Consider the following 23,428-nt stretch of genomic DNA (forward strand, 5'->3'; position numbering starts at 1 on the left):
CAAAATTAACATTTTATACATGCTTTTTTTGTTAATGTGTTATATTTAAAAGTCAGAGGGTAGCTGTTTTAATCCTTTCCATATATTCCACATAATTCTTTCCATAAACCAAATATTGACTCTTAACTTTGCTTATATTTTTACTGTCTTTTTTTAATACATTTATTTCTTTAGGAAATGCATGCTAATACAAAATTTTTTAGAGTGTTATGAGGATAAAGTTAATACATAATTTACATTATGTTTAGTAAATTAGTTCCTAAAATAAGAGCTGCATTTAAATTATAGATGATATACTTACAAACATACACATTTCTCTTGCTAGATTGTCATTTTCAGATAGATTTATATATGCCCCTTAATTAAATTATTATTGAAGTAGAAATCTGTTTCCTTTCTTAGCATCAGCAAGTGTCAACATTGGCCAGTTGGAACACCAGCTTATATTGTCAGTGGATCCCTGGAGGATTCGACAGATTTTAATTGAGTTACATGGTATGACTTCAGAGCGCCAATTTTGGACAGTGTCTAATAAGGTAAGAAACGCTCTGTTAAGAACAGGTAAGATTAATTCACCTTGTGTCAGTTTAGTTGAACACTGTAAGTATATGGGATCTTGAATAAAGCATGAGATTTTGTTGTTTGTCCAGATTGTGTGACGCCCTGAAATGTCCCAGGGTAATTGGACGGTGATTAAAGAAGTATTTGCCAAGTCCCCTTGTGGGTTGGAGAGAAATGAGGAAATATTCAGCTTCCCCATTTGGAGAATTTCTGATATTCTTGCAAGCAATGTGGACAACCAAATCAGTATACCGAGTCCTAGATCTTGGGGTTAGCCTCTGTGAAACTTATTCCTGCAAAGGAGAAGCTAAGCCTACTTATAATTTTGCCTAAGAGTCAACTCCAGAGAATCTCTTGTTGCTCAGATGTGTCCTCTCTCTCTCAGCCAACTCGGCAGGTGAACTCACTGCCCCTACGTGTTACATGACTCCCAGGGGTGTAAATCTCCCTGGCAGTGTGAGACAGAACCCTTGGGATGAGCTAGGATCTGACATCATGGGTTTGAGAAAGCCTTCTTGAACAAAAGGGGGAAGAGAGATTTGAGGCAAAATAAAATTTCAGTGGCTGAGACATTTCAAGCAGAGTTGAGAAGCTATCCTGGAGATTATTTTTATGCATTATATAGATTCTCTTTTTTAGTTTATGATGTATTGAAATGGCTAGGGGGAAACACCTGAAACTGTTGAGCTGTGTTCCAGTAGCCTTGATTCTTGAAGACAATTGTATAACGATATAACTTTTATACTGTGACTGTGTGATTTTGAAAACCTTGTCTCTGAAGGTCCTTTTATCCAGGGTATGGGCAGATGAGTAAAAAAATATGGATAGAAAGTAAATAAATAATAGAGGGGATAATGGGTAAAATAAATTGGGTAGATGGAAGTACTAATTAGTGGTCAGTGAGAGGGAGGGAGGGATAGGAGTATGAAATTTATAAGTTTTTTTCTTTTTATTTCGTTTTCTGGAGAGATGTAAATGTTCTAAAAAGTGATCATGGTGATGAATACACAACTATGTGATGATATTGTGAGCCATTGATTGTACACCATATATGGACATTATGTGTGTGAAGATTTGCCAATAAAAATATTTAAAAGGAAAAAAAGAATGTCATAAAAATGGAATCAGTATAGCATGTAACTTTTTGGACTGGCTTCTTTCACTCAGCATAATTCCTTTGAGATTTCTCAAGTTATTTTGTGTTACAAAAGTTCCTTTATATTGCTGAATAATATTCCATAGTACAGATGTTATCACAGTTTACTCACCTGTTGAAGGACATTTGGGTTGTTTCCCGTTCTGAATTTTTACAAATAAGCTGTGTTTTTTTCAGGAAAAAAGATCGAACAACCAAACGTATTCCAATAATGGAATTTTCTTAATTTAATAATAACCATCTATAATTTAAGGCACTACAAGGAAAAATAAATGCCAAATTATGTACCTCTGTTCCCTCTATTCTTTCAGTGATTAATTACTAGAAGTAAGAAATGACATTTGTTATACTATTAAACTTCTGTGTAGCAGCATTTTTCTGTTCTCATTTACAATTGCAAACAATTTGAGGTTTGTAAATGATAACTAGAAAAATCGATGAAACAAGTCTGAGCAGTGATTTTATTTTTAAAAGAATATGTGGTCCTAGATGATATAATTCAGAATCTTCTGGCTGCAGAACTGCTCCTTGTCATAGAAAACAAGAGACCCCCTTTCTAATTGCTGTTTAGGGACACTAGCAAACTTCTTGAGTGTTGCAAAACGGGGTATCAAATAAAACCATTTTTATGATGAACTAAAAAAAAAAAGAACAGGTAAGAAAGTTATGCTTGTTTACTTCTGTTAATACAAGAGCTATTCCTTGACCTTTTTGAGAATAAGGACTCCTTTAAAAAAATTTTTTTTTTATTGATACATGTTTTATCTTCACATACCATGTAATCATCCAAAGTGTACAGGGGTTCACAATATCATCATTTAGCTGTGCATTTATTATCTCAATTGACTTTTATTTCATTTTTTTGTGAAAAATAACATAGATAAAAGAGAAACAAATTTCAAAGCATGTCACAACAATTAGATGTAAAGCCAATTTCAGAGTTTGGTATGGGTTGCAATTCCACAATTTTAAGTTTTTACTTCTAGCTGCTCAAAAATACTGGAGGCTCATCTTGCATAGAGGTTCACTCTGCAAAAATTCCTCTCCCCAGAAAAACAGAGCCACAAACAACCTGGGGAATGAGGCCTCTACTTCCCCCAGCAAAGGTTAATGCCAAAAGAATGCTGGATCAGCATTCTTCCTCCATCCTTTTGAAAAACAAAGGGAGGAGATGTTGGGGACAATTAAGGTAGCATGTATAAAATCCACCCTCAGCGATGCCCGAAACATGCAACATGGCTGCCAGGGCTGAAACAAAGAACAGCCTAAACTATAATCAGCCTTCTTCACGGAAGTAATAGTAGTTCGCGCCAAAAGTTCTAACCGTACATCTGCCCTCTGCCCTAGCAACAGCAGCCGCCAATCCCAGATCACCACCGTCCCTACTAGCCACTCCCTCTCCTTCTAGAGTATATATACCCAGCCTCCTCAATAAACTTTTGCAGCTTGATCAGAAAAAAAAAAAAAATACTGGAGGCTAAAAGAAATATCAATATAGTGATTCAGCAATCATACTCATTTGTTAAACCCTACCTTCTCTGTATCTTTTTCCCACTCTTCAGTGGTATTAGGGGTATGCAGATTCTAGCTTTTTCATGTCGGAAGGGGCTGTTGCTAATATGGGATGGGGGATAGAACTAATTGATGTTCTGGAGAGGCTGATCCATCTGCATTTCAGAATTTATCTGATCCAAAGACCCATCTAGAGGTTGTAGTTTCAGGAAAGTTACCCTAGTGCATGGGACATTTGTAGAATCTTATACAGTGCCCTAGGTATTCTTTAGGATTGGCAGGAATGGTTTTGTGTTTGGCAAGCTATGATAGGTAGCAGTGTGTAACTGAAGCTTGTGTAAGAGTGACCTCCAGAGTGGCCTTATTGAACTCTCAGCCATTGGTACCTTATATATTACACTTCTTTTTCCCGGTTTAGTCAAGATGGCATTGCTGATTCCATGGCACCAGGGCCATATCATCCCTGGGAGTCATCTCCCATGCTGCCAGGGAGATTTTCACCCCTTGATGTCATGTCCCATGTAGGGGGAAAGGCAATGATTTCACTTGCAGAGTTGGGTTTAGAGAGAGTGAGGCCACATCTGAGCAACAAAAGAGGTCCTTCAGAAGTAACTCTTAGGCATGCCTATAGATAGGCTAAGCTTCTCTACTATATACCTAAGCTTCACAAGAACAAGCCCCAATATCAAGGACTTGGCCTATTGATTTGGGTGTCCCTAATGTTTAACACAGTATCAGGTGCTTCCCTGGTGATAAAGTTTAAGAGTTCCATGTTTTTCTCCCATCCCTCCAGGGCCTTTGCCAGTACTTTTTTTTGTTAATAGTGTGAATATTTATTTCTTTGCTTTGTAATTAGTATCTGTGTATTTATACATAAGTCAAGTATCTTGGTTTTCCTCTTTATTTTCTTTTTTCTAAAATTTACTTTTTCATCACATAGTTGTATATTCATCATCATGATCCTTTCGTAGAACATTTGCATCAATTCAGAAAAAGAAATAAAAAGAAAACAGAAAAAAATTCATACATACCATACCCCTTATCCCTCCCTTTCATTGATCACTAGCATTTCAGTCTACTAAATTTATTTTAACATTTGTTTCCCCTCTTATTTATTTTTAATTCATATGTTTTACTTGTCTGTCCGTAAGTTAAATAAAAGAAGCATCAGACACAAGGATTTCACAGTCACACTGTCGCATTGCAAAAGCTGTATCATTATGCAGTTATCTTCAAGAAACATGGCTACTGGAACACAGCTCTACATTTTCAGGCAGTTCCCTCCAGCCTCTCCATTACACCTTAACTAAAAAGGTGATACCTATTTAATGTGTAAGAATAACCTCCAGGATAACTTCACGACTCTGTTTGGAATCTCTCAGCCATTGTGACTTTATTTTGTCTCATTTCTCTCTTCCCCCTTTCGGTTGAGAAGGTTTTCTTAATCCCTTGATGCTGAGTCCCAGCTCATTCTAGGATTTCTGCCCCATGTTGTCAGGAAGGTCCACACCCCTGGGAGTCATGTCCCACGTAAACAAGGGGCAGCCTTTTTTAGGCCTTCTATTATGCAGGTTAAAAAAGTGGGCCATATGGGTAAGGTCAGGAGATTTAGGTTGGTAATTCCAAGATGGAGTAGTTGCTGGTCTGATAGATGAGGTCATAGGAGTGAGTGAAGTGTTGGAGCTCTTTTATGTATGTGGCAGGGTTTTCCAAGATCGTCCCTAGTTGGTTTCCTATTTGACTTAAATAAGGTAGTGAAAAAGGCACATATACTTTATTCTTTCATCCCCCACTACATCCCAGAGGGGTAAGAGGGGGAGCTGGTATCTATGCACAGTTAAGAAGTGGGGGATTAGGATCTGCTTTTGTGTCAACAGAGGGGAGGGTGGCGACAATAAAGGGGGAGGCTGCAGTTCTCGTGAGCGGGTATGAGTAGGGGAGAAAGGTGGGGCAGAAAGTGAAGTTGAGGATGGGGTGGAGGAAGTGGGGTGGGGAGAGTCTGGAGACAACAGCAGAGATATGTAGGGAGGAGGTGTAGGAGAAGCAAAATCCGATGGATCAAAGTCAAAATTTTTGGAGAATTTAGGGGAGGGAAGAGTGGAAGAGGAAGGTTTATGAGAGAGTTTTGTAAGGTTTATGTAAGGGATGAGTCTCTTAGTCTCAGAAAACTTGAAAATTGAAAATGCCATTTCCTGCCTGTTGACTTTCGTTATTCAATTTGTACTGTGGCCACGCAGAAGTTGAATAAAAAAAGAGCATTTTGAGTCTGATGTCTCCCTCTGGGTACAGAGTTTTAAGGTTATGGAGGAGACAACTTAAAGTATGGGTTTTTTTGTTTTTTTTGAGGGGATGGCAAAATTGAGTTCCCCATTTTAAGTGGTATGAGTGAGACTAAGGAATCTTAAGGTGGGGGAGATTGTAAGTGAGACAGGCATCCCTAAATTAGTCAGGAATCTCCCAGGAAATATAAGATTGTACTTGAAACCAGACATTTCAAGAGCCAAGGGGAAAGGGTCTTTTCCACAATGGGCATCCTGTCCACCATGATCCTCGGGAATGGTGAGGACCCAGACAATGGAGAAAGGAGTAAAAGAGAGAGAGAGAGCGAGAAAGAGCAGGATCCTCTGGTGGAAGAATTCTTAACTCGCCTGGCTGTGATTTGTGTCTCAGTATAGATGTGTTCCACAGTGGCAGGGTGGAGCTGTGGGGGTGGGGGGAGGGCAGTTGGGTACAGGCTACAAGGTTGTGGTAGGTTGAGCGGGAAATATGGAGAGAAAGAGAGGTAGACATGAGTGAAGAGAAAAGAAGGCCTGATCATATGGAACTTCACTCCATTTTCTAGTCTGACAAATGAAATTGTCAAGATCACAGTATTTTATAATCAAAGGTCCCAGTTCTCTGGCCACTGTGAAAATAACTCACAATCTAGTTTATATTATGGCCAGATAATATTAGAGTATGAGATGCTTAGATTGAATTTGATCTTGGTAGCCTGAGTTTTGTACTGTTTAAGTAGGCTCCCTAGGGGGGTGGCTACTGAGGAAAGGGAGTGCCCTGTGCTCATGTCACCAGTGTAAGGGAAGAAAAAGGTTTCCTTAGAATTTGGGGTTCCCCAACTTAAAAGGAACCAGACAAAGGCCTCTTCTAGAGCTGGGCTCCCCAAGCTCGTAAGAAACTGGACAGATCAGAGTGGTCTCTTAGAGAGAAGCTGGCATCCCGGGTTCAATCTAGAGAGTAGGCACACCCTCATCTGGAGGGATTGCTGGGGCTGCGTTAGAGCCCTGTACTAGGGCTTTAGAGAACAGACGAGAGCCTGAAGAGCCAGATAGAGGGCTGGATGGCAACAGGGGTAGTTGGGGTAGACTTTTGATTTTGGTTCCAGCAGTTTGGCAGGCTGGGGTGGGTGAAGTTCCAGTTTCCTCTCCGGGCAGCTTGGCCATTGTCAGAGGTGGAGTTTTGAGGGTGACGGACTGCCGGGAGAGACTCAAATGGGGGCTGCACCCAGGGCCCACTGACCAGGATCTGGGAGTAAGCCTGGGATGAACTTCTGCTGCCTACTGCTTCCAGGTTGCAGGGCTTGGGGCTGGGGGGTCACCTCGCTCTGAGTCCTGGGTTTCGGCACCAGATGAAAGGCAAACTCACCAAAGTTGAGGCACAGTTTTTTTTCAGAAACAGAGCTACCCGGGCAGGGTTTCAAGAGAGAAACAGCAGCTGTCCCAGTCTTATTTTTGAAAGACAGTTTTACCAGATACAGAATTCTTGCTTAGCAATTTTTTGCTTTCAGCACTTTAAATATTATCCCCCTTCCTTCTTTCGTCCATTGTTTCTAATGAAAAAGTTAGCACTTAATGTTGAAGCTCCCTTATATGTGAAACATTGCTTCTCTGTTGCTGCTTCCACAGTTTTCTCTGTATCTTTGCCATTCAGCTGATTTGGTCTATTTGGGTTTATACTTTGGGAGTTTTTTGAGCATCTTCAATGTATATATTCATATCTTTTGTTATATTTGGGACATTTTCAGCTATTGTTTCTTTGAATATTTTCTCTGCTTCTTTCTTCTCCTTCTGGGACTCCCACAATGTGTATATTAGTATCTCTCATGATGACTCCAGTTTCCTCTCTCTTTTTTTTTTTTTTTTTAAATTTAGATAAGTTTTGGGTTTAACAGAACAATCATGCATAAAGTACAGGAATCCCATATAACATTCTGTTATTAGCACCTTGTATTGGTGTGGTACGGTTTTAAAATTGATGAAGCAGGTTTATAATTCTGCTGGTATCTAATACATTTTTCTTTCTTTTGTTTAGACTGTCTTATCTTCAAATTCATTGATTCCTCTGTCAGCTCCAGTCCATTGTTGAACTGCTATGGAGTTTTTAAATTTGTTTCCATGTTTTTTAGCTCTGTTTGGTTTCTTTTAATAATTTCCATTTCTCTTTTGATACTCTGTTTTCATCTATTATTTTCCTGATTTTCTTTAGTTCTTTGTCCCTGTTTTCCTTTAGCTCTTTGAGCATATTTAGAACCATTTTTTTAAAAGTCTTTAGAGTATTCAAGGTCTGATCCACCTCAGTGATGGTTTGTAACGTTTTAATGTTCTTCTTTTCCTGGGCCTTCACTTCCTATTTTTCTTTATGTTTTGCAACCTTTTGTTGGAACTTGGACATTTTGATATTTTAGGATGTTATTACTGAAATTAGACTCTGAAGCATCTTTTCCTTAAGCTTGCATCCAGCTAGTATTGTGACAGAGCTCTGTTTGAATGCCAGGAATTTACGGGAAATTTAAAAAAGGAAGAAAAGAAAACACCTTTCTCATTCTTCGCAGGTTGATCTGTATAGAGGTTTTCCTTTAGAGCTTATCTGTGTAGAGTTTAGAATATGGCTCCTTTCTGTGTATGCGTTTTGTCTTGAGAGTGACGTTTGGCTCTAGACCCCTTTACCTGGACAAAAATGTCCCATCGTCCCTAAGAAACAGTTTCCTCATGGTTCTGAGTACTGCACTGTATGTTTTTCATTCAGCAGTCCCTTGCCCCAGGCAGCATGACTTGACTGCTCTCTCATAGCATTCTGTAGGAGAGCTCATTGTGCTACCTTTTACATGTAGGATGTGTTCTGGGAAAAGAGTCTCTTAGGCCACCACCAGACTGATTGGGCCAGACCTGTAGTTCCCAATATGTGCACAGGGTTAGTCTCTTCTCTCTAGAACCAGGGCCAAAGAACTGCCCTGGTAGCATGAGCTATCTCCCTGCAAAGCTGATGGGGATAGGGCAGGGGCCAGAGAGGACACCAGGAGATTTCTACCACTTTTAAGTGGTCTTTTTCTTTATTCAGCATTTGCCCTGTTGCTAAAAACCTTGAGCTTTTTCTGGAACTTTGAGAAAGATGTTTCTGCCAGTTCTTACTAGTTGCTTAAAGCATCCTTGGGGAAATGGAACCCTGAAGCTTCTCACTCTGCCTTCTTGATTCAGTTATTTCCCATAACTGTAGGAAATTTGGTAGACTATTGATGAAAGTAGAATAAATAGGAATCCTTTGATCATATTTGATTATTTAAAGTAAAGCCAGTAGTTTTACCACTTCTTTTGGTCCCTGGCCAGTAATGGAAGGTTTTCAGAAAGAAATCATCCAACAGGTATACATGATTAGAAATGGGGAAGAAAGCATATTTTAGAATTTATTTTAGAAGCTAGATACGTTCTTTGACATATTGATGTTCCAGCATATTAGAGCACTGATCTAATATAACTTGCCTACCCCACATACTGATCCTGATTCCACTTCTCTGGAGTTTAAAAGACAAAAATAAATGGGCATCTGTTTTAGTTTGCTAATATTGCCTGAAGGCTAATATACCAGAAATGAGTTGTATTTTATAGAGAGAATTTATTGCTAAAAGTTTACAGTTCTAAGACCTTAAAAATGTCTAAAATAAGGTACTCAGAGAAAGATACTTTGACTTAAGAAAGGCTGATGGCAAAGGCTGATGTTTGTGTTGCCCTGAGCATTTTCCAAAATGATTCCCTCTTAAAGGACTCCAGTAAGTGCATTAACACCCACATTGAGTTTCCCAATAGAAACTACTTAATCAAAAGGTCCCACCCCCCCAGTTGGGTAGGTCACATCTCCATGGAAATAACTTAATCAAAAGGTCCCACCCTAAAGAGTAATATGAGACAAAGGGTCAATGGCTGAGAGATTCCAGAGTGGGAGGTTATCTTGGAGGTTATTCTTACGCATTAAGTAGTTATCACCTTGTTTAAGATGTAGTGGAGGGGCTGGAGGGAATTGCCTGAAAATGTGCTGTGTTCCAGTAGCCATGTTTCTTGATGATGATTGAACAATGATATAGCTTTCACAATGAGACTCTGTGAGTGTGAAAACCTTATGTCCAATGTTCCTTTTAGCTACTATATCAACAGAAGAGTAGAACATATGGAATAAAAATAAATAATAGGGGGAACAAATGTTAAAATAAATTCAGTTTGAAATAGTGGTAAATGAAAGTGAGGTGTAAGGGGTATGGTATATATAGTTTTTTTTTCCTCTATTATCATTTTATTTCTTTTTCTGTTGTCTTTTTATTTCATTTTCTAAATCGATGCAAATGTACTAAGAAATGATGAATATGCAACTATGTGATGATATTAAGAATTACTGATTGTATATGTGTAGAATGGAATGATATCTAAATGTTTTGTTTGTTAATTTTTTTTAATTAATAAAAAAAATTTAAAAAAAAAAAAACGTCCCACCCTAAATAATAGGTCTGCCCCCACAATACTGTATTAGGGAAAAGAACATAACTTTTCTGGGGCGTCAGAACAGTACAACAAAGGTTTTTTAGTTCCTTTTTGAATAAGTTCCAATCCATTTAATTATTTATAATTAATTCGTTATAGTAAATAAGCTTTTTTGATTAACATTTCATTATGGCTGCCATTTTCCTCTTTTACAAAATGATTTATTAATGATTGGCTATTTTTTGTTTTAATGTGATTTAAGATTTTTTGAAGCTTCTCATAGATTTGCTCTCTCAGTTTATTTGTATTTTTATATTTTTATTTCTTCTAGTGGGAAATACCTACAGTTTATAGTACTGTTATCCTGGGAATTAAAGACAATTTAACAAGAGATTTGGTTTACATTCTCATGGCAAAAGGTTTACACTGCAGTACTGTTAAGGTGAGTAAAAGTGGACATCAATTTCTGGCTAAGAATATGCTTCAATAATTTTAGCACGAGGTTGTAATCAGAACCAGTTATCTTTTCCTGATTTTAAAGTCTCAATCATAGGCCTAAAAAGATATTATTAAAGGGGTTTTGATTTGTTCTCCTTCCCATACCCTCAGAGCTATACCAGGGTAGTCTTGAACATCTGGATGCTGCTCTGTGCCTTTTTAAAAATTTAGAGAACATGGAAAGATATATTTGCATACTTTAGGATTCAGTTTGTAAAGATTATGTACCAAGACTAAAAAGCAAAACAAAACCTTAAAATTACTTTTGTGTTCTGTATTTTACATAAATACTTTGCAATTTTTTTGAAAGTTGAGACACTAGTAAAATGTTAAATAATACAAGGGCACAAAAGTACATAATTAATAATAAATTAAGTTCTATAAGAAGATTAAAGTTGACATTTGGAGATGGAACTCGAGTTAAAGTTGAGGCTGAAATAAGAGGTAGGTAAAAAAGGTGAAAGGCACTGAAGGCAAAGGAGTATTGAAGGAAGCAAAGTTCAAAGACAAGAAATAAAATGATATCTGGGTAGACTTGAAGTAATAACTGTTGTTAGAGTGTCAGTTGTTATGTGAGATAGGGCACGTGATGAGGCTAGTTGGGGAGGCAAGATCCAGACCGAGAGGACTAATATGAGCTTTGTTAAGGAGTCTGGTCTTTCTAAACCAAAAGTTTTATAGATGAATTACTCAGATGAAGTCTAGTATGTGAACATGGTAGTTTTAAGGGTTGCAGCTCCCAGCTCCTCAACTTTGCTTTGTACTCTTTCCTGTAATTGATCTGCCTGAAAATACTCCTGCATTCACATATCATGTTGGTTCTCCATTCTCACCCCTCTTTCACAATTGTTCTTTTCCTTCTTGCTTTAAACAAGAGGGGTAGGAGGCATACTATCTTCTTACTGTAGTTTTGAAAGTTTTGAAACTAGGTGGTGGATGTTCGCCAGTTTTCTTCTTCAGATTTGTTTTGGGTATTCTAGAGCCTTTGCTTTTACATATGAAATTTGAAATTAGTTTATCAAAGACTCCAAATAAAGCCCACTGGGATTTTCATTTAGATTACAGTGAATTTGTAAATCAGTTTTGTCAAAGGCTACAAAAGAAGCCCACTGGAATTTTCATTCAGATTACAATGAATTTGTAAATCAATGTGGGGAGAATCGAAAACAGTGTTGAATTATTAAATCTAGGACCAGAGTATATCTCATTTCTGTCTTTAATATATCTCATCAATGTTTTATAATTTTCACCATACAAATCTTACACATATTTCGTTAAGTTTATCCCTAACTGCGTGTATGTTTTAAAAAATAGGAACAAAGTATAATTCATTATTCAAAAAAGTCAGTATTTATGGTACACCAGAAATCATATCCTTTTCAACTACTTAAACTTATGAGAAAAAATGTATACTTCTCAGCTTGAAAATCTATGTGGGGAGAAATCTGTTCTAATAAGGAAAGGATATAGTCCTTTGATGTACAGAAGGTTTTAATTTTGATCAGGTTCCGTTTATCTATTTTTTTTCTTTTGTTGCTTGTGCTTTGGGTGTAAAGTTTAAGAAACCATGGCCTAACATAAGATCCAGAGATGGGATGCTTCCCTACATTTTATTCTAGTAGTTTTATAGTCCTAGTTCTTGTAGTTAGGTCTTTGATCCATTTTTTATATATAGTATGAGATAGGGTTCCTCTTTCATTCTTTTGCACATGGATATCCCGTTCTCCCATAACCATTTGTTGAAACCATTCTTCTCAGTTGAGTGGACTTGGCAGCCTTATCAAATATCAAATGTATCATAGATATGAGGGTCTATTTCTGAACTCTGAATTTTATTCCATTGATCTGTATATCTATCCTTGTGCTGGTACCATACTGTTTGACCACTGTAGCTTTGTAATTTTGAAAGTTTGGAAGTGTGAGTCCTCTAACTTTGTTCTTTTTCAGGATATTTTTGGTCCTTTGGGTCCCCTTTCCCTTCCATATAAATTGAATGATTGACTTTTCCATTTCTGCAAAGTATGCTGTTGGAATTTTATTTGAGATTGCCTTGAATCTCGAAATATTTTGGGTAGAATTGACGTCTTCACAATATTTAATATTCCAATCCATGAACATGGAATGTCCTTCCATTTATTCAGTGCTTCTTTGATTTCTCATAGCAGAGTTTTGTAGTTTTCTGTGCATAAGTTTTTTACATCTTGGTTAAGTTTTTCAAATTTAAAAAATTTTAAAAATTAGTTTTTTACAACTGCAACACAACACCTCTCTATTTAAACTGGTCATATTTCACGTGCTTGGTGGCCACTTTGTAGGTAGTGGCTAAGCCCTAGGCAGTTGCAGCTAGAGCAAGTAGTCCAGGAGTGCCCAGTGCGTAGGTGGTAGCTGATCATGGGCAGTTTCTGCAGGTAGTGGGAGGCTGGGCTGAGTCTTTGAAGTGTGGGAAAGGCAGGTTGGAAGAGGCACCCACTGTAGCATCACCCAGCCTGCCTCCTGGTGATGATAAAACAGAAGTGGTGGGCACCAAGTGAAATGGCTCTTCTAGATTATGTCTGTGGGTACCAGCTCCAGAGCCTTGCTGCCCAGAAATCCCTCTACCAAAGCATGTATGGCAGTGGCTTCCTCTCAGAGGTAGCTGCCGTGAATGGGGGACTGCTGCCCATGCCTTAGTGGCTCTCATGGTCTTGCTGCCTGGCCGTGGCACTGGCCATCAGCTGCAGCCTCTTCTGCAATACGTGTGGAGTGGTTGCCAGCTTCTTGTTTTCTGGCTGGCCTGAGCAAAGCAGGTAGCCAAGCTGTCACCCAAAAAGGTGTATAACTCCTCATAGATGGTCAAACTGGGATCACCAAAGAGGTTGGATTGTCCTGCCTTACACCCTGTGTCAGCAGCGGGAGACCAGACCCAAAACCTGGCTCTTTTTTTGGTGGTGACTCCTGCAGTAGGAGTCTATCCCAGTGCAGATAGTCAGGACAGTGGTGCTTTCTGCCCCCCTGGGCCAATGCTGTTTGGCTGTTCATCTTCAGCAATTGTTCTGCAGTCACTTGGGAAAACAGAGAAACTATAATTGTCAAGAACTAGGTGGAACCTGGGCCCTTAGGGTATTCCAGAGTAAGCCAGTTGAACTCATGCAGGGAAGGAGTGCTGAAATGGCCTGGCATTCACCAGAGTAGCTCCATAGACTTGATGTCCATTTGCTTTAACTCAAATATTAGATCCCAAATAATCATATAGCTTGGCCTTCAGATTTGTCCAGTAAGTAGATAGATGCGGATATAGGACTTGTTCTGCAGCCTGGAAGGGAGAGAGTTAATGCAATAAGCACCTTTTTTGTTGCTTATGGCCTCTTCAGGTAACCTTTTCCGGGAAAGATCTACTTTTTCTCTCTAAGCCTGGATAGGGCCTACTCCTCCCAGATTCCCTGATTCCATCTTCCATGCCAGCTTGGCATATTCACCCAGTCTTTATTTAGAACCTACTGTATACTCAAATCTTTGCTAAGCACTGGGAATAAAAATAAGGCACTGAGAGACAAACAACATAAAATGACCTTATTATTGATGTATGTACTAAGGACTAGAAAGGCATAAGAAATTCCCATTGATAATAACACAGCAGTTTGCAGTTTGCAAAGTGCTACTCTTAGTAATCAGATATGATCTGGGACTTGGCTCAACTCATTGCACAAAAACAAACAGATCAAAGACCTGGACCGTGATCATATTAATTTTAAATCGTGTGATGAATTTTGGGAAAAGTACTCATGACTTCTTAGAGGAGCTGACATTTGTGATGGTAAAGAATTCTTCGGTCACTCATCCACAGTCCCTGTGGATTTGAAAATATTGACTTAAAAAGAAATAGGAAAGCTTAAATAATTTGATAACTAATAAAGATATTGAAACAATAGTTAAAAACCTAACCACAAAGCACCACACTAAAATTACTTTACAAAAGAAGGTCTACAGACATTCAAGGAAAAGAACATTTTAATCTTACACAAACAAATATAAAAAGGAAATTCTTCTGTTTGGGGTGATGGAAAAATGTTAGTAGTAGATAGTGGTAATGATACCACTTTATGAATGTAATTAATGCCACTAAATTGAATACTTTAAAGTGGTTAAAATGGGAAAGGTCAAGATAAATATATGTTGCTACACAATAAAAATGAAGGGGGAAAAACCATTTGTGACAGGGGGCATGTTATCAGCAGCTTTTCTCCTACCTTGAAAATAACATTTTTTGGGCCCCTGTTTTGCAATTTCATATACATTATCTTACAGTGTATATGAAATTATATGTATGCTGTCTTCACAACAAAATTGAAAGACGTTTTAAAATTGAGAAATCAGAGACTCAAAGATACTGAATTATCCAAGATCATGCAGCTTGTAAGTTATACAAGTATTAGAAGGAATAGAGAGATGAAAACATATTTGAGAAATCTTTAGGAGGTAAAATCTAAAATTGATTGGTAATTCATTTGACATGGGAAACGAGAGGAAAGAATCAAAGATGATGCTTAGGTGTCTGGTTTGGGAGACAGGACAGAGAGCAGTGCTAGCAAGTGTGTATGTGCATGAAAACATTTTTGAAGAGTAGGTTCTGAGTTCATTTTTATAAATTTTAATTTGAGCCTGCTATTGGAAGCATGAGCTTGCAGCTTGGGGAGTGGTTTGGGCTGGTGAGGTGGGTTTGGGAGTCATGAAAGATCACTCAAAGAGAACATGCAGAGCATAGAATCTTAGGGCATGCAACATTGGGTCCAAGAAAGAGTGTATTATAGGTGTGAAGACCAGACAGATACGAAGTTAACAATAGCCAAGGCATTAGAGAATGTCAAGGAAAAGGGAGTGCACAGCACTGGGATGTAGCACCAAGTCTGGTAGGGTAACTCAAAATACACAGTAAATTACACAGAATGTATTCATTTGGTTAACGGTACTGTTTCTTTGAAGTGAGGTATGAAGTGACACTGTATGGGAGAGTGAGGTCTGTGAAGAAAGAATGAGGAAAGACTATCCTTGGAAAAGATTAGAATGAGATGGGTAGGAAGGGGCTTCCATAGTAGCTGGTGTGACTAGATTTATTAGCCATTTATATATGTTAATAGAGTTGTGTGCAAATATTTTACAATAGGAAACACTCTAAAGGGTCCAAAGCCTAAATCTATATATCCTAGGTATGAAAGGGGGGCTTTCTATATAACTATCTGGGTTATATAGAAATCTTTGTTATGTTATAACTTATTTAAAACTTGTTTAGTAATATGATTTGTGTTTTATATTGTTTGTTTATTAGGTGTTTTTAAAAACTACAAAAGAATTAAATATTCATTGGAGGAAATCCACAATACAGAGATGATAAAGAAAAAGGATCTAGCTTCATCCTCTAGAGGCAATTAATGTTAACTGTTCAAATGAATCCTTCTAGTCCTTGCTCTGTATTCCTACTGACAACATTTTTTTTTTATTCTAGAGTAGAGGTGATCCAGGGTTTTATGTTGTTTCTTTTTATAGGATTTTGTCCATGCTAAACAGCTGTTTGCTGCTTGTTTGGAGTTGGTAACAGAGTTCTCACCAAAACTTCGTCAGGTCATGCTGAATGAAATGCTGCTTTTGGATATTCATACACATGAAGCTGGAACTGGGCAATCTGGAGAGAGACCGCCTTCTGATCTTATTAGTAGAGTTCGAGGATATCTGGAAATGAGACTTCCCGGTAAGGCTGCTCATAAAGCCAAATTCTATTTAAATAACTGTGGTGGAAAAATTAAAAAAAAAAAACATACAAGAAGCATTTACCTACTTGATTTCTTTACCATTTGTTAAAAAATTATTTCTTAGAATGGAATTTGGGTGTTGATTTTGAGCCCATTGGGAAAAATGTAGGAAACTATATTGCAGTTTTAAGATACTGTTAAAAGCATCAACATGTTGTATGCAGTTTAAAGGTTTGTTTTTCTCATTATCATCTTCACAAAGGCCAAATTTCCAGTGGGGCTGGAAACCACTTGTGGTTACTCTTTTAGAACAGACCTGAGTGTCTAATTCTAACTGAACATATCTTAGTATAATAAGGGACTTCTTATTTAAATTATCATCTATATTATATAAAATCCTTTCTTAAGTGCAGGCCATGGTGGCTCAGCAGGCAGAGTTCTCGCCTTCCATGCCAGAGACCCAGTTTTGGTTCCTGGTACCTGCCCATGTGAAAAAAGAAAGAAAGAAAATCCTTTCTTAAAAGAATTTCTTAATTTTACATATTTTAATAATGGAATATTTAGAACAACTAAATCATAAAGGCCCCATTTAATGGTGTAAACAGTAAAATTGAATAATTCCACAAAAAAAGGAAAGACTCTGGGCCTTCTGAGGTCTTGTGAATTAATTTGTTAATGCATTCTGGTTTTTAGAAGGGGCATCAGTCATAAAATTTTATCTTCTTAGCATTATATAGGGAGTATAGCTGTGAGCTTTAATGCATCAGTACTCTTCAGTACCATAATGTCTTTATAGGATTTGTTTTAATAATATGCTCGCACTAAATATTGATGGACACATGCTACTGTGTACATGTCGAATACTTTTTTTAAAGGTGGAAGGTTGTTTTTCCATTCATAGTTTTTCTAAAATTAAAAACAAAAAAATAAAAACCCTAACACGTACTGAGTGCTAACTACATGTTGGGCATTTGTCGCAAGTACCTTGGGTATATAATTTATTTAGTCCTCACAGCCACTCTGTGAATTAGCTGCTATTTAATTAAGTTTAAGGAATTTGCTCAAAGTCATGCAAAAAGAAAAATAACTGCAATTTGAATCTGTCAGTCCAAGTTTTAAACCCACTGAAATGAATGGAATGCCTTTAATTATACTTTATTTGTACTATCTTTTTGGCCTTTTAACAGTTTGAAATTCACATCACAGTTTTCCTATTTTGTAATTGTTATAGGGCTCATAGCTTTGTATATCATTTGTGTAAATTTCTAGCTTATTGAATAGTCAGCAGCTTGTGCCATAGCTTATATTATAAATGGTATTTAAAATGAGAAGGAGAGGATGTATTTCACATAGGAGAAATAAGAGAAAGATTTTTTTTCTACAGGAAGTTTTTTGTCTTTGATTTTGGCTAACACTCAATCATAGACTCCGTAACTAAGTTTAGCATAGACTTCTGGCTATTTGATACTCTTATAGCTTTGTACTACAGTGTACTATGTGAGTCAGAGTTGTTAGGCATGGTTTCTCCATGGGTCAGGGTTCAGGGTGGTGGTGGTGGTGGTTATAAAAAAGGTGTTATCTGCTACCTCCCATCACCTCCCCCCTTTTTAAGGAAAAAAAGTTGTTCCCTACCAATAGTAGGCCTATTTTGAATGTGTTAGTGGCATGTATAGAAAATGGAAAAAAACTCTCTTTTACATTGAGTTGACCTGGCTTTATTATCAGGAAAAGGAAATAATCTTAACTGACAGTAGTTCCAACCTTTCAATTATAGTAGAAATTAGAGCTACAGAGTAATTATTCTAAAACCAGAAATATCTTTTGGAGAGAGATGGCCAACTTAATTTCTTTGTAGCCAATAACCCTACATATAATTTATTTTATCTCATGGCAAGTATACCAGAAAATTGTAGAGTTTGTAGCCAGGTGTCCTATAGATGCTTTGCTCTAATTACTTTATGCCATACTTGGATACACCTGATTTTTTAATATTTATAAGCTAAAATTATATATGTTCTGCTTCATAGTACATAGCTGTGATGCCTTAACTGTTTTTCTGTTTATTAGAAAAGATCCAAAGTGACCTTTGCCCCTTGGTATTCCCTTAGCCATAATTCCTCATTTCCCTTTTAGATGGTTTTCTATTGAGACACATCCTTGTTTTGTTCTTAAATTTCAGCAAGCGAATATTAGGCTTTCTCTAGCTGCCTGTTAAAGTGTATTACTCTACTTATTGATAATAAATGTTTGTACATGCTTAAAGAGAAGTTTGATTTCCACATCACTGTCTCTTAGGTATCTTTAACAAGTTCAAGTAAAAGAAACTATTTATGGAGGATTTTTTAAAGCATATTGAGTCTTTATATTCCTTTGGATTAAGCAAATACCTCAAAGACCAGAATCACTTGACCATATATCCTATTGCATGTACTCCTTATATTTTCTTTCACTGAACTATATTTTCACACAGTAACACTGGCCTTTATTTAGAGAACTTATACCAAACATCGTTGTTTTATTGTGTGAATACTGACAGTGCTCACAAATTAAATGGTTTCTTCTCTACAGGAACTCACAGAAAAACATTTCTCTCAAGTATTAGTATTAGAAACATTTATACTTCTCCTAAGCAACTTGTTTCTTGTTCCTATGCGCATTAAGAATCTTGTAACTGTGATTGTCTCTGTCTTTGTGCTGATTGTTAGAAGTCTTAAAGTAGTGATTCTTGGTGGGGGTTGAGTTCATATCAGAATCACCTGTAGGGCTTTCAGAACAGGTGCAGCCTGTCTGTACCCCCATCCCTGGATTCAGATCCTCCTTTAAGAATCACTGCTGTATTCTGGGGAAGCTGTAATTTTTAAGAAAGCAATGATTTTTCCAAAGATTGAAGCAGAAACAGAATGGCTTTAATTTTTGCCAGTTGGCCATTATGGGCTTATTGTTTAAATCTTACAAAGGAAATAATCCCATTTCACCCATTAATGCTTTTGTCCTTAGAGAAGCAGGGAGGACTCTCAGAGTACTGATGACTTCAGTGTGCTTCCCTAATTTAAAGCCATGTTGAGGGGCTCTATCACTAATTCCTGAGTCAAACTGAATTAACCCCAAGTTGGAGCACTGGAAATTATTTACAGGCATTATTGTTATCATTACTTGGATACTATCAAAGTTTTGTCTTTTGATAAAAATTATCTACCTGCAAAAAGTGCCTTGACAAAGACAGTTCTTGTTTGACTAATCATTTTGTTTCTTTAAGTAATGAATGTATGCAAGCTGAATTCTTGATGAGCCAACATTGCACTGTAGATACATACCTATGCTTATGCTTTATTAGAACAGAAGGTGCCATGTGTAGAAATGTTGCTTTGAAGCAATATTTACAAAACATGCAAACTTCTGTATCTGTATTTGGAAAAAGGACAAGAGGTTTTTGTTGCTGTTTCAGTTGGGAAAAAAAAAACAAAGAATCACTGCTATATTAAGCCAGTATTATAGAAGGGGAGTGTACAGTGAATAAAACGAGGGCTCAAAGACATATGCTTTGTGGCCTCATTTTGGCAGAATTGATAGAACTCAATAGCATGCAAGCATTTTGGGTACTAATTTCACTTCTGTCTTCATTCCTCTTTCAGAAAATTGAGCAAGGAGAATGTATTTTTATTTTGCTTTGCTGTGTTCCTACACATCTTTTTTTGATTACTATGAGATACAGATAAATAGCCATAGGCACAGTCATTTTAGAATGACTGAAAAATACAGATTAAAAAAAAAAGGATCATTTTAAGTCTTAATATTGTTAGTTAGGGTTCATCATGGTTTCTTCTTTTCCTAAAGTTCATTAAAACTGGAATATTATATATTTTGAATAATAAAAATTAAAAACACACTTAGTATTAATTATTTTTAAGGAAATAATGTTTAGAACAACTCTGGGTAATTTTTTTTATTACTTTTTGTAGTAATGCCTGTAGTAAATCATTCATTCAGGCATGAATGAATGATTTACTAATGAATATTATTACATTAATCACTTTTTGTAGTAAATCATTCATTTATGCCTGAATGAATGATTTACTAATGAATATTTATTACATTTATTCAGAAAAAATTATAAAAATGCAAATATTAACTCAGATTTACAATTTAATTATATAGTTTACCAATTTTTGTGCACTAAATGTGTTGAAAGTTTATAACATATGACTTTGTGTTTGTTTCATTTGTGTGATTATTCTCTGCTAATTTTAATTGTAAACTTCTAGAGGATGGGGACCAACTCTTAGGCTTGTACACTGCCCAGTGGAGTACTGGGTACCTAGGGGTTTCTTAGTGTTTAATTTTGTTAATTGTTAGTAGGTAGTATGGCAATCTATTGTTGGGCAACCTTAGACTTTCTAGAGAAAAGTATATGATGTTAGTGCTTTTCTATTTTTTTCATCTATAGCTATTGTTAATATATTCAACTGAAATTTTAGTATATATTTACCCTATTCTCATTTTAATATTGTGGTAGTAGTTCCACCTCCTTTCTTCTTTGCTTTTTAGATATTCCCCTTCGTCAGGTTATAGCTGAGGAGTGTGTTGCTTTTATGTTAAACTGGACAGAAAATGAATACCTTACACTGCAAGTTCCCACATTTCTACTTCAGAGTAACCCATATGTAAAGGTAATTAATGTTTGATCTAAATAAAAGGATTATTAGAATAGTATTGATATGTCTGCTTTATATTTGTATTACTTTGAGAATTTGCATAATTTCTAGGATACAATGTAAGAGTGGACGATTATTTGTTGGTTTGTAGTTTTTGATGATTCAGGCACTTGACTTTGCTCTCCCTAATTTTTTTTTTTAATACCCTAAAGCTCTAATAAAAATGCAGGTAAAAATGTAGTCAGCAGATAGCATGTTGGTGTAATCTCAAGCTAGTCTAGAGATTCAAACTCTATAGTTTTAAACTATGGAATGAATACAGGGATGTAGATGTGTATAAACTGGTGGAAACCATCAGGGTTACACTTCTACCCCGCTTTTCTTTTTCTTTTCTTTTTTTTTTTTTTAACTTTTTTTATTGTATGATATATATTCAAAGCAAAGAAAGAAAAAAAAGCGATTGTTTTCAAAGTACTCTTCAACAAGTGGATATAGGACAGGTTCCAGAGTTTGTCATGGGCTACCATACCATCCTCTCAGATTTTTCCTTCTAGCTGCTCCAGAACATTGGAGGCTAGAAGGAATGTGTAATTTTTTTATCATCACTTTAAAAAAAAATTTTTTTTCTACCTGCTTTTCTATTGACACCTTTCCCTTAGCATCTATTTGCTTCTCTATGTATGATATTCTTTCTTCTTATTAGTATCATGTTTGTCATTAGATTACACCTGTGTGAGATAATATGTTCAGTAAATTGATACTAAGTTGTTTATATTTAGAGTCAACCCTGTTTTCTATTAAAATAATGAGCTATCTTTTCCATTTTGTTTTCTGGCATCTCTCCTTTTTATCCAGTTTATTTTTGCAAAGAGCGTTTTTAGGCTGTTGAGCACAGTTAAAGTTGGTAGATGCCTTCTTTCGTCCATTTTTTTTTTTTTTTTATTAATTAAAAAAAGAATTAACAAAACAATTAGAAATCATTCCAATCTACATGTACAATCAGTAATTCTTAATAACATCACATAGTTGCATATTCATCATTTCTTAGTACATTTGCATCGATTTAGAAAAAGAAATAAAAAGACAACAGAATAAGAATTAAAACAATAATAGAAAGAAAAAAAAACAAAAAAAACAAAAACAAAAAACCTATACCTCACATGCAGCTTCATTCAGTGTTTTAACATAATTGCATTACAATTGGGTAGTATCGTGCTGTCCATTTCTGAGTTTTTATATCCAGTCCCGTTGTACAGTCTGTATCCCTTCATCTCCAATTATCCCTTCTCTTTTTTTTTTTTTTTTTAATTAACGGAAAAAAAGAAATTAACCCAACATTTAGAGATCATACCATTCTACACATGCAATCATTAATTCTTTTTTTTTTATTAATTAAAAAAAGAATTAACAAAACAATTAGAAATCATTCCAATCTACATGTACAATCAGTAATTCTTAATAACATCACATAGTTGCATATTCATCATTTCTTAGTACATTTGCATCGATTTAGAAAAAGAAATAAAAAGACAACAGAATAAGAATTAAAACAATAATAGAAAGAAAAAAAACCAAAAAAAAAAAACAAAAAACCTATACCTCACATGCAGCTTCATTCAGTGTTTTAACATAATTGCATTACAATTGGGTAGTATTGTGCTGTCCATTTCTGAGTTTTTATATCCAGTCCAGCCCGTTGTACAGTCTGTATCCCTTCATCTCCAATTATCCCTTCTCTTTTTTTTTTTTTTTTTAATTAACGGAAAAAAAGAAATTAACCCAACATTTAGAGATCATACCATTCTACACATGCAATCATTAATTCTTAACATCATCACATAGATGCATGATCATCATTTCTTAGTACATTTGCATTGGTTTAGAAGAACTAGCAACATAACCGAAAAAGATATAGAATGTTAATATAGAGAAAAAAATAAAAGTAATAATAGTAAAATCAAAACAAAACAAAACAAAACAAAACAAAAACCTATAGCTCAGATGCAGCTTCATTCAGTGTTTTAACATGATTACTTTACAATTAGGTATTATTGTGCTGTCCGTTTTTGAGTTTTTGTATCTAGTCCTGTTGCACAGTCTGTATCCCTTCAGCTTCAATTACCCATTGTCTTACCCTGTTTCTAACTCCTGCTGGACTCTGTTACCAATGACATATTTCAAGTTTATTCTCGAATGTCCGTTCACATCAGTGGGACCATACAGTATTTGTCCTTTAGTTTTTGGCTGGATTCACTCAGCATAATATTCTCTAGGTCCATCCATGTTATTACATGGTTCATAAGTTTATCTTGTCTTAAAGCTGCATAATATTCCATCGTATGTATATACCACAGTTTGTTTAGCCACTCTTCTGTTGATGGAGATTTTGGCTGTTTCCATCTCTTTGCAATTGTAAATAATGCTGCTATAAACATTGGTGTGCAAATGTCCGTTTGTGTCTTTGCCCTTAAGTCCTTAGAATAGATACCTAGCAATGGTATTGCTGGGTCGTATGGCAATTCTATATTCAGCTTTTTGAGGAACCGCCAAACTGCCTTCCACAGTGGTTGCACCCTTTGACAT

At 36.2% G+C, this 23,428-nt stretch overlaps 1 protein-coding gene across 5 annotated transcripts in view; it reads left to right on the forward strand.

The window, feature by feature from the left end:
* The window catches only part of INTS8 (integrator complex subunit 8), a 78,017-nt gene that overhangs the window by 23,666 nt on the left and 30,923 nt on the right, over positions 1-23,428 (forward strand). For 4 of the 5 annotated variants that reach the window (XM_077167229.1, XM_077167228.1, XM_077167231.1 and 1 more), the window contains 4 exons: positions 403-536; positions 10,304-10,414; positions 15,991-16,192; positions 20,739-20,860. In XM_077167229.1, coding sequence (XP_077023344.1) covers positions 403-536; positions 10,304-10,414; positions 15,991-16,192; positions 20,739-20,860 — 569 coding nt within the window. The remainder of the gene's footprint in view (positions 1-402; positions 537-10,303; positions 10,415-15,990; positions 16,193-20,738; positions 20,861-23,428) is intronic. The other variant, XM_077167230.1, reaches the window with a different exon arrangement.

Source organism: Tamandua tetradactyla, chromosome 6 (assembly GCF_023851605.1).
Source record: "Tamandua tetradactyla isolate mTamTet1 chromosome 6, mTamTet1.pri, whole genome shotgun sequence".
Classification (NCBI taxonomy): Eukaryota; Metazoa; Chordata; class Mammalia; order Pilosa; family Myrmecophagidae; genus Tamandua; species Tamandua tetradactyla.